The 12302-nt window shown below is 48.5% G+C and overlaps 1 protein-coding gene across 1 annotated transcript in view; it reads right to left on the reverse strand.

Moving 5' to 3' along the window:
- Nucleotides 1–12302, reverse strand: part of MMP24 (matrix metallopeptidase 24) — a gene marked incomplete at its 3' end in the record, with an annotated part of 47748 nt that overhangs the window by 8713 nt on the left and 26733 nt on the right. The window contains exon 5 of the mRNA XM_082491069.1: nt 8824–8985. Coding sequence (XP_082347195.1) covers nt 8824–8985 — 162 coding nt within the window. The remainder of the gene's footprint in view (nt 1–8823; nt 8986–12302) is intronic.

Genomic DNA, 12302 nt, shown 5'->3' on the forward strand with positions numbered 1-12302 from the left:
GCAGGAATCTCTTTCAGCTGCCAAAAATGGCACTTGGTGCCAGTTATAGTACCTGGATAAATTAAGTTTGAAAACCAGCAATTTACATGCTTGGTGAAGAAAGGAAACGCTTGCATTGAGGAACGGTAAGTCTTGGCTGGGACCTAAGGACAGGAAGCGATAAGCAGTGACTTACTGCACGCTGCAGTCTCATTACACAGCACTGTGAGCCTTTCGCTCCTGCGCCACCATCCACGTGGCTTTGAGTGGATGCGTTTGGTAAATAACGTTGAAAAAACTCTAATGCATGTCCTCCACGATAGGATCCCCCTGCCAACAGCCTGACAGAAGGGTCATCTTTTAAAGGAGACTACAGGATGTTGCTACAGAGGCACAGGAGAGGTGTAGCTCTTCGTTCCCTCCCCTTTGCAAGAGGCTAATGCTGCCGTGCACTGACCAAATCAGAAATGCATTTGCCGTGTATGGATCAGAAAAGCCTCTTAGTGCTCAGTTGAATTGGTACAGTGGAGCAATTTCATCAGACAGCTGTTTGGTAGTTTGCAGAAGACGGGCACCAGTGCCAGCACGGGATAGAGATCCCTGTGCTGTGAGAGGCAGCTAGAAGCAAATTCACAACGTGACTGTAGGGAGGACTCCGAGGAGCGCCGGTGCCTTTAAAGAGGGTGAGATGTGTAACCATCTGCAATGCAGAGGCACACCTGCTGTCCGAGGGAATTGTCTGGGAGGGACCCAAGAAGTCACTGGGCGGTACGTATTCAAGCCGCTCGCTGGAAGGACACGGAGTGTGAAAGGGAGCGATTGCCAAGTCGGGGCAGTTCTGCTCAGAGGCAGCAAACGGACAGAGATACTCAAGTCAACAGCAGTTCTGGATTTCCAGAAATAACAAGCCCATAACTCCACACTTTGAGAGAAGAGAGCAAGAATAGAGTTTTACAGAGATGACCATGAGCAGTAAGATGAGGACATGACATCATTAATTTTTTCCCCCTCTCTTTTAAAGGAAAAAAGGGTGAGACAGGAGTAATACCTAAAGAAAATTATGATGAATGTGTCTGATGGGTCACAAAGACACATAGAATCTGATAGTAAGGTGCAGCGTAGGGACTACAGTATTGTGGTCATATGCTAGGAATTTAACATCTCATGCATGATTTTAGTTATCAAAGATTCACTCTCTCTTCACAAGCAAGGACCACTCGTACGCGGGGTTACAGCCTGCCCTGCCCCTGCTGCAGGACAGCAGTCATGTTCTACTCTCTCACGTTCAACTTAAGTGCCCAAACTCTGACACAGTTTGCTGTAGAGAAGAGGAAAGTCAAAAGAGCACCTACAATCCAGGGGACCAACTGTAAAGGTTTTAATTAGCCCTAAGACGCTGCTGAAACAGAACGCAGCAAACTTGGAAGGCAGAAGCGGTTGGACACGCTGCAGTCGGGATGGTGCAAATCAGCAACGATTTAGGTGAACTCGAGATCTGCATTAACTGAAACACTTGCTAGAGCAGTGGAGAGAGATGACAATCAGGCCCAACAACGGAAGCTGGGCCACCGTACGTACCCACTGCTGGCAATGGCCGAACTAGCGCTGGAATACTGCTCTGAAGGAGGTGCCCAGCACTGACAAGGCTTCCCACACATTTCGCAGAAAATAACAGTCCTATGCCTAATGTTTCCAGGTCCTGCAACTTGCTTGGATGCAGACTTTGTCATTTCACTTAAAATGTTCCTGTTACTGTCTCGCCTGCCAGCCATGGATTTTTTTCTTGCTATCTTTTGCTTCTCTTCTTGTTTCTTCCTTGCTATCTTGGTTTTATTCTAATTTATCCTGATTGAAGTCTTGTCTCCTTTGTGGCTACACACATCGCCTTTTTATTTTTAATTGCTGCCTTCGCTTTGTCACTGAGAGGGGGGTGGACTTACAGCTAGAGGTGGAAGGTAATCCTGCAGTGGTGCACATGCAAAGAGCAGAGGAGCACACACACAACACGAAAATCCTCGGATCCACATGCCAGGTGGTCTACAGAAGCGGTTCTGCAGTTAGGGGGATGGAGAGCAGAAGCGCAGCCTGTCCGTTGCTGAAGAAAGATGCTATCTCGTAAGACCTAGGCCACTTCAGAGCACAACCGGGCTTGAAAGCAGAACGAACAGGCCCCGTACAGTTTGCCATCATTACTATTTCCAGAATCTCATCACAGTAACCTGCCTCCGAAACAGATGGCTAAAGGCAGGATAGAACAGGTTTATCAGCAGCAGAGATGACCGTGTGAACAAAGAGTTACTTAAGAGTCGCTGGAGCCTTGGTATTCGTTACAGGCACTGATTACACCCACCACGGACAGAACTAACCCGGCAGCACCGCACGCCCATGGCAGCCTCTCCCAGCAACTTCAGAGAATCAGCCAGAGCAAATCTCCTTGAGAGAAAAATTAAGTGGGAGAGGCTATCGCGTGGGTCTGCAATTAGGCTGAACCCGGTCACCTAGTTATTGCGTGTGATCCCAGCACCGGAGCCGAACCCACCCCCGGGGCTGAACCTGCAGCCACTTCCACACGGGAAGGAGGTAAGAAACCTCCTGGAGGCGGAAACTCTATGTTCTGGAGGGAAGCAACTTGCTGGGACTTTACAGACACTGTGTGGAGAAGAAGACTTTCTTCCTCTCTATCACAACCGAGGCAAAGAATGTCAGAAAGCTTTTGGGTCACAGCAGATCACCTTCAGCGTGTGACTTCCGCCACTGGCACTTAGCCTCCTCCCTTCATGCTTCCTCTGTCGCAGACCATCTGAATACCAAGGTGACCTGTGAAGATAACACAGAGAGAGGAGGCATTTAGGAGCCACTGTGTCGATAGTTGAGGACAAAATATAATTGCAGTGTCCTCCCGGCTATTGACAGAGTGTTCCCTCAACTGCACAACACCTGCCCGGGGGCTCAGCACCCTGCACGGCTCCGCGTCCCTCGCAGGAGCTCTGCGCGAGCCAGGCGGCTCGTTAAGCCTGCCAGTGCGGAGGTCGCCCCGTTTCAGATCAGGGGAGACAGCGATCCACCTGCAAACAACGGCCTGTCTTTATCTTCTTAGTATGCACTCCGAGAACAAAACTCTCATCCAGACTACAGACACTTACGCTTTTGAATAACGTACTGGGTTGGTTTTTTTGGTAAAAAGCTGAGCTGCCTGCGTGTTTCTGCAGGACCGTACCAGCCGTCCAGCCACGCAGGAGAGTGTTTCTCAAATCAAAATGTATGAGACAAATGAGCCGGGGAGAGTGAGAGAAACCCACCTGGGCTGCTCTGCAGACTCCGGGGCAGCGGAGAGAGGTGCCCGTTCGTATTAAATGAGCCAGCTGCCAAGGAGCTAACATCTCAGGGAGGAGCGATGGTCCACCCACAACAGCTCAGAGCTCAGGAAGGACTCATTTCCCTTGCTCGCTTGGTAAACCTGTTCACAGAGCACTTTGCACTTTTGGGGTTAACTTGAGCAGTGGAGCGAATTAGCTATTTCCATTAAGTTTGGGTATCCTTGCCACAGTGCAGACAAGCCCCAGCACCCACAGCGTACCCAACAGTTGGGCAGTCGAGGCTCTCGTGATCATCACTGGGTGGCAGGAAGGGTTTCGTGAGCCCTTCTCGCATAGTTCTCCTCTGAATGACCACCTGCCACCCAGGTGATAGAGCTTTTGCCTGGAAGACAAACGTCCACGGCTGAAATCCTTGCTCTAAGCCAAAGGGAATGCTCTCCCGGGCTGTGTAACGAGGCGATTCATCATGCAGTTGGGTTCTCTGCTTTGGGTGCAAGAAAACTGGCTCCCAAATTCCCAGGCTTAGGCAGGCAAATGATAAGGGTTTGGGGCTCTGCAAGATGCTCCAGCTGTGGCGATTGCTGCCCAGTTCCCCTCTGGAAAAACTTTAGGAAGCCTGACATCTGCTCCACTGCAAAACAGATATTTTTTTTTTATACTCAGAAAGATCTGTAGGATGAGAGAAGTATTTCATGCCCAGGCGTAACATAAAGCAGTGTTCCTCCATCAGCTGAGAAACCTCCCAAGAGAGGTGGGCTCCCTCTCAGCTCCCCCTTCGTCAGGAGGCACCTGATCACGTGCCTCCCCCATGGAGCTCCTCCCCATGCGTGCGGCTCCAAGGCTGACATGGGCACGGGTGAGCCCCTGTGTCATGGCAGAGTCCTCCAGGTGTCAAGTGGACCCCAAGGACAACGCCGGGAACCAGCTGGTTACTCCCTGCCTGTTTTTTGGAGGAACGGGAATGGAGACCTGGCATACGGCAGGTGAGAGTCGGTGGATGCATCAGAGACGGAGTCTGGTATTTCCTGCTGGGTCCAGCAGAGTCTCTGGACAGGAGGAAAGGTGCAAATGAAGGGATGCAACACAGAGCGAGAGTCCGGTATCTCTGCAACATGCCAGCGATGTGGCACTGGGGCAGATCCCTCCAGCTCTCTTACTGCCACGCATTTTCCTTCCCCTGCCCTCCTACGAGCACAGCACCATGAGACACAGCTCCAAAAGTCCCAGACCTTGCAGCTTCTACAGGTAATGTCTTGGATGTTACTTTATTCTCTTCCCATGTTCAAGAGGACATTATCAGAAAACAGTCCTCTGCCTAATGTTTCCAGGTCCTGCATGCCAGCAAAGTTTGCTCCGACGGTCCCGTTCACAATGCAGTGTCACCACATGGGGCATTTTGCACCAGGGCTTTCTGCTGTTTCGTCACAAGCCATCACGCACATACACGTAGGTTACAAGGATCTGGGATTGCTCTATGGGCTGCCATCGGGAAAAGGCGAGGGAGGTTCTGAAACCCGCGCTTGCCGCACAGGAGCAACGAGGACGGCAGAAGGTGCTATTTGCTCATAGACACTGTGCCCCCCTGATCCCCTGCTCCTGGATGTCAGAGCTGGTGTTTAGTTCCTTGGCCAGGGGCTGGTGTGGTTTCGTGACCACCCAGGACCGCAGCCCTCATGGGATGCAGCATGTACACTGCTTGGGAGCTGCAGAAAAGATGTGTGAGGTTCACACGTCCTCAGTGAGATTTGGGAGGACCCAGATCCCTGAGGTTGTCTCCAGGCTTAATGATTTGGTCTATCTTTGAGTGATTAGGAGACCTTTCCTTTGTGACCTTAGGCTTTGAAAGGGCCTTGAAGGTAATGGCCTGGTCTACCAGCTCCAAGCATCTGACTGGACATGAGTTTTTCTGCTGGCACAGTGTCAGAAGAGTCGCTCCTAACATGAGAGGCTGCTCCACGGCCTACTGCAAACGGGTACTTGGGGCAGGAGGTGAAGAACAGGAGACCCAGTGCTGAAGGATGATCAGTTCAGGCCGTGTTACCAGGCCATGGCTGAGTATGTCTCCTCTCTCCATCTGCACTGTAGCTGCAAGCAGCCCTGGCTCCAACACTAGCAAAATTAAGAGAGGCAGTCAACTTAACATGATATCCAGGGGACCTACACAATGGTATTATTTCCAGCTTAATTCCTTCCTGGGCATGTCACCTGTGACACGGGCACATACGAACAGCGCGAGATATCCTTCTGAAAAAGACATGTAAAGAACAGTCGTGATCCTGGCCTCATTTTGTCAAGGAACATGCTACCAGAAGCACCCATCAGAAGATGGAAGTACTGCTGACTCGTCTTACGGTCTACTCTGCCACGCACGGTGAGCTGCTGGCCTTTTCATCGTTAGCTCATGAGTGGAAATAACATTTTAAACAATGACCTTATACTAAGCAGCAGGAAGCACAAACAAGTTCACATCACCTACTGCCTCTTTAGGTGAGTTTTGAAATAAATCCAGCAGAAAATAACATGGTAATTCAAGAAATCATGACATGACAGATTTAGGCACATTTCTTTTGCTAATGGGTAAACACAGACACAACATAAAAATAGGTTTGAAACGCATCATTCTCAAAAGAAGGAGACAAAATGGACTTAAGCGTTAGTAGAGCTTCTGTTCTTTGTTCTAGCAACTTCAGGGGAATGAAAAATTGGAAGTTTTAATTGAGTTTGTTTTTAAAAAAGGATGCTGCAGGCGAGACAGTGGCTCTATGATTTGTTTTGCATAGTAGGTTCCTAAATAATACGTATTGAGCACAGGCTGCTGCACTGTAGAGAATGTCAAAGCAGCAAGAAAGCAGGAGGTTTTGCTTTTTGGACAAGTGCTCTGGTAGATGGGCTTTTGGCATTCCCAAGGCACAACAAAGCAGATTGGCACTGTGGAAATTAAATGCATTACTTGAACGTTCCTGCTAAAACTATGAGAAGTCCCTTCTCAGTTGTAAGAAGCTCAGATGAAAGGATGTGTTCTCATACCTCCAGTTCCAGGGAGAAACACAACCTGCATTTCCCATCTTTTCTTTGTGAACCACAAGAGTAAAACCTAGTTTTAAACTCAATGTTAATTTTTGGACTGTAACTCTGCGCTAAGGGCTGAAATCTCTATCTGGAGAACCAAAGCTCCTCCTTCTCCCTGCAGGAATAGCTGTCTCTACAAGCGCCAACACCATCCCCAAACCGCTCCGGTTCAAAAGCCTCAGAGAAGACCCTTGCGTGATTATTCCACGATAGCCAACAGACGAATCCCTAATTCCTACCTGCACCAGGTAGTAATTCATTCATACTGCTTTTTTTTTCAAGCCAAGTTAAAATTTTAAGCATATTATGTTGCACATAGAGAACCTTAACATAGTACATGGCTGAAGTTCAATGTCGCTACGTAAATGAAGAATAGGTGGAAGTGCAGCGGTGGTGCTGCCGCGCCGTAGGCAGTGCGGCGCTGAGCTCTCTGCTCTGTCGTAGCTGTGCACAAGACGCAGCGCAGTGCTCTCACAAATTGCCAGGGCCCTGAGCACACTAGTAGGTCATAATGGCCCCGGCCAGTGTCACCTGGTACCTCCACCCCGCCACAGGCCCAGGAGCCCCGTTCCAGCTCAGCCCTGGGCACCGCGTCCCTTCCCAAGCTGTGTGGGGGCAGCGCTGGTCCCCAGTTTAGCCACAGCTCATACTGGCTTCAACCACAAACGTGAAAAAGCGTGGCTGGCAATTCCTTATTTGCTCTCTTTCCAGAAAATGATCTGAAACCAGAGAAACCAGTAATTTTTCCCTGATTGCACTTTCACCGTCGGCGATAAATTAAGATTTTTTTTTTTTCCTTTCTGGTTAGTCAAAGTTCACAGGTACTAAATCAACATTTCAAAATAGAAACAGCGTAATGACTTTTTAGCAGCTTTCAAAAATGAAAACTTAGGTATATTACTTAATGAAAGTTTAATACTTACTAACCCGGCACTTTATTTCAAAACCATCCAGAGTCTCTGTTATCCCGAGTATTTGAATATATACTACGTTAAAGTATGCATAATGAAATGACACCACAGGACAATTGCCATGCAAGTTCATCCTGGTAATGAACGATAAAGAGAAATCTGCTGCTGCAGTAATGGGAAGAGCCAGTTCCCCCTGGGTGTACTTCAAGTTGTCTTATTTTAAATGTTGGACCTTACTCGGATATCTGCCTTACAGTGAGGATTACCTACACTCTACAAATGTCTGTTTTTTTTCCATTACCCAGACAGGAGTCAGAGAAACTAACCCAGAAATACATTTCTCTTCTTTAGGCAGCTACATTTGAACAAATGAATCTCATTCCAGTCACTAAAAAAAAAAAAAAATCAGACTCAAACAACTGACATACAGTTTAGACCTCTAAAGTCTTCCTGTACTGCTTTAGTCTTATAGGCACAAATTCTATTAGCAGTAATTTAACATTCAGTGGCAGATCACTGATGCAAACGTTGACTAGTGTCAGGTCCGCCACTGATCCCAGCAGCAATCCCTTAGAAATGCCACCTTTCCCACAGACACCCACCTTCTAAGGTTTTTTTTTTTTCAGGTCTAATTCATATATCTGCTCTACCGATACCGGGAGCTAATATTTGAGTCCAGATGTCAAATGTTGCATAGCTGCACAGCATAGCTGCTCTACGCCGCGTTTATTAAGTAACCTCTCTGTCAAACTTGCACATTCCTCAAAGAATGAAATCAGGAATGTTTGACAAAACCTGTTTTCCATGCCATGGACTGCATCCGTTAGCATCTTCTAGCTCAGCCTCCCCTTGACTGTAGTTCCTAAAACCTGCGTTTCCCTCTGCTCCCAGAGTCTCCTTCAGCCAACAATTCTCTGAAAGTCCCGTCCTCGCACCCTGGTATCCATGATCCCATCACACGGTACCACAGCACCTCCAGCCCCTTGCGTTTCCCCCACAAGCGTTCTGCCTCCTCTTCCCTCTTTTTTCCTTGAGCCCGTAGCTTTGTGGAGAACGTTATACAACAATGTTCAGCTGGAGATTAAAAGAGGTGAAATGTTTCCTAAGCAGAGCCAAAATTTTCTTCCCTACCTTCTATACGTGGAGAAAAAAATAAAGGCGTAAATACTTTTTACCTTTCCTTGATGTTCCATGTTCTTCGCATTCTTCCCCTCTGTTTGCACTGGCTGTTCCTAACGGGCAAACCTTGGGTATGGCAATTGCCTGTTTTTCCCTTTCTAGTGCTCCGTGATACTGGGGACATAGCGAGGGACAGAGCCGCAGTGAGATCACAGAGGTTTGGTTATCCAAAGCACAAAGATATTGCCACTGGGACAGTCGTCTGATATTTGGCTGTGGATTAAGGGCTTTAAACGGTTCCCCATGCAGCTATGGCAGGAAACCCAGCCCGCCAGCTGCAAGCATTTTGGGGGCTACCTCTCTGTGGCTCTTAAATACTTACTAGCCCGGAGCTCAGTGTAAATAGATGAGTGGATACTGCTGCTCACCATAGATTTTCTGAATTCCTTGGAGGTCATCCTGGGGCAGTTTGAAGTTGTGCGTTTCCATGTACTGGTAGAAAGGAGCCATGATGGCACTGGGATCATTGGAGTGTTCCAGACCCAGCGCATGTCCCAGCTCATGGACTGCGACCAGAAAGAGATCGTTCCCTGTGGAAGGAAGGCACAGCCAGGTTAGTACACAGCCGCAGCCTGACGCAACCCCAAGCCCCACTCACTCATAAAGCACGAAGCGAATGCTTTGCCACCCTACTGCACAGCAGGTCACAGCGCCAGGGTCAGCTCCCGGAGGTGGTTTTAGTCCTCAAAGTCTGCGCAGCTTCTACGGTCATTGTCAGAGAATGGGCAGGAGGCTCCTAGCCCATGACCGCCCATGACCACGTGCACCCTCAGACCAGGTAAAACAGGCAGCTGCCTGGAGGGAAAGGATACGACTGTAGACTCTCTTGTAGAGTTTACAGAAAACGGCCAAAAAAATAGGTGGCTCTGATACCATCGCCTCCTTATCTAAGTGCTGCCAGGAGCGGTGAGAGCACTGCCAGTCTGCTGATCAACGAGGGTACGTGGTGGGAAGGGAGCTTTGTCCCCCTTCTGGGTCCTCCGGTGTTGTGCTCTGACCTGACCTGGACCACCAAATCTGTAAGCAGAGATCTGTAAGGCGCCCGGCAAGGCAGGAGGAAGGACAGAGCAGACCGGGGCTAACACCCACCACAGCACATGTAGTACCTGGGACAACCCCATCTCCTCTAGCATAGGCTCCTCAACAGGCTTTTACTTTTCTGGACTCCCGGCACTGCCATGGCTGCTGGAGGAGGTGAGCACAGGTAGCACCATCCTACAGGAGGCAGAGCTGCACGGGGAAAGGTTGGGTTGGATCCCAAGGGCAGGAGGGAGAAAGAGGAAGGAAGAAAGAAGGGACATGCTCCTGACAGGAAGAGAAAGGGCTGAGGAGCCCTGTATGGTCCAGAAGCTGATAGGAGTGCAAAGTAGGGGTACCTTCAACTCTGTGTTACAGGCATACACTCCTCTTCAGTCCCATGGATCTGGGACCCTCGTCTCCTTGATCTAGTGTGGTCCCTGGATGTCCTACTCCGTGAGGGCACCTTGACATGGGAGGTGACACAGGCAATGCTGTGTGAGGGACGAAGACACAGCCAACAAGGACAGACGTAAGAGTCTCCCCATGCCAATAAAACGCCTGAGCCCTCAATTCTGCCTGAATTGGGCTTCTCTGCTTTTTTTGGCAAGGCACAAACCAAGAGCACTTGCAGACATGGGAGAGAACAGTTGGCAGTGGCAGCTCAGCGGCTGCTTTGCAGCATCTCCCAACAGCGTATCTCTGTCCGCACATCTCAGAGGTAACAAAGTGCAGTTCTGTGTACATGGCTGAGCTCTCCTTGGGACAGGAGTTGCAACAGCAATTCGTGTAGAACTATGTCTGCTATTTAAATACTTATTCGTTTACTGTTGCCCATAAAAACGTGACAACGCAGGTTCAGGGGTCCGCGAGTCTCCAGAGCAGGGTGCTTTACCAGCATCCCAGATACCTAAAGCCAGTAACAAACAGTACTCAACTGGTCACACAAATCACACCAAAATGGTTAAATTGTCTAAACATTTGAGTTGGAGGGTGTAAACACCTGCATATGCAAGACGTTAAAATATACAAATGCATTTCAAATAAACGTTCAAATACATTTGTTCAAATACAAATGTCCAAAAACATACGTGGGTTAAGATTTAGCCATATATGTATTGAAAATTCCAGAATTTCTGTATTTGGGAAATCCAAATGGGGACTTACTTAAAAAGTCTTTCTCATCTGTTGCTGAAAAATCTGGCGTGCCAAACAAGTGAATAAAATGTCCAACAGCACAGTATAAAATGCATTAAGTAGTTTCACGGTAAAGTTTGGATGACTGATCACTCTTCATGGATTTTCGAAAACACTCAAGGTTAGAAGATGCACCCAGTTTCCAAAACGGATTTGAAGACTCAAAGTCCTGTTGAAAATTAAATGGACTTACTCTCCTGTATCACTTAAGTGCTCATGAAAGCATAATTTTCATTGCTACCACCACTACTCACACGTGGAAGTCCATGGTAAAAGTCACCCAGTTCAGAGCTGACTTTCCAGTCAGGTTTGGAATTTCAGGTTTCTTGTACTGGGAAGCCAGGACTCCAGATGTGCTGAGTAGAAAGGAAGGACCATCTCCCTTGACTTGCTGGCAACACTCTTCCTAATGCAGCCCTGGGTGCTGTTGGCCTTCTGTGCTGCAGGGCCACACTGTTCAACTTGGTGTCATCCAGGACCCCCAGGTCCTTCTCTGAGAAGCTGCTTTCTGGTCTGCTGGCCACCGACAAAGCCCAGGTGCAGGGAGGGCTTTGCATTTCTCTTTGCTCAACTTCATTAGGCTCTTGTCAGCCCACTTCTCCAGCCTCTTGAGGTCTCTCTCAATGACAGCATCACTATTTAGTATATCAGCCACTTCTCCAAATTTTGTATCATCTTCAAACTTGCTGAGGGTGCATTCTGCTGTGTTGAGATCACTTGTGAAGATATTAAACAGCACTGACCTCAGTATGGACCCCTCTGATGCATATTCTGAACTCCACCATCTCATGGTTACTGCAGCCAGGGATGCTACTGATCTTCACACTACCCACCAGTTCTTCCTTTTAAAGTATCAGGTCCAGCAGATTGCCCATCTTTATTGGTTCCTTGATCACCAGCGAGACAACCAGGAAGAGTTCGGAGATGATCAGCAAGCCCAGAAAGATGAAGGCTCATACCCAAGAAAGTATGTCAACAACCATGGTGGTGAGGCCAACCAGCCCTTCCACTACTGAACAGAAGCGCACCTTTTCCTAGTTATCCTTATGAAATACCTACACCTGGAAATATGGACAACTGTAGAAAACAGCTGCTGCAGTCCAGTTTGACAGACAGCGGCATGTGAGGATGCCACAGAGCATGGAAAATTTTGGCTGGGGAGCTCTGCTTCCTTCCATCTAGAGGTAACGGACTGACTAAGAAATTAACTTTCCCAGTTCTAGCACAGCCACAGAGGACAGGTCAACACTGGCATGGCAAAGCTATCCTCCAAGGGAGGCTACATTGCTAAGAGGCCACTCAAACGGCAGTGGCGATGTCCTGGGAGGTCGTGGCTGGGGCAGATGAAGTGGAGCTAAAGAGGATTTCTAGGAAACGAAGTGACTTCCACAGAAAAGGACAAGAAACTCTTCTTGCTTCTCAACAAATAGTCTGATTCTCAATGCTATGGCTGCTTTTCATCTCAAAGCCTTTGCAGAAAGGCAGTAGAATCACAGAACGGTTTAGGTTGGAAAGGACCTTGAAGATCATTGAGTTCCAACCCCCCTGCCATAGGCACTAGCAGACATAGCTCCCCCTCCTGCTTCCTGCCCTGGCCAGGCATTTCTCACCGTTCCATCCCCTCACCTTTCTT

The sequence above is a fragment of the Vanellus vanellus genome, assembly GCF_965231255.1.
Source record: "Vanellus vanellus genome assembly, chromosome: 15".
NCBI classification, from domain to species: Eukaryota; Metazoa; Chordata; class Aves; order Charadriiformes; family Charadriidae; genus Vanellus; species Vanellus vanellus.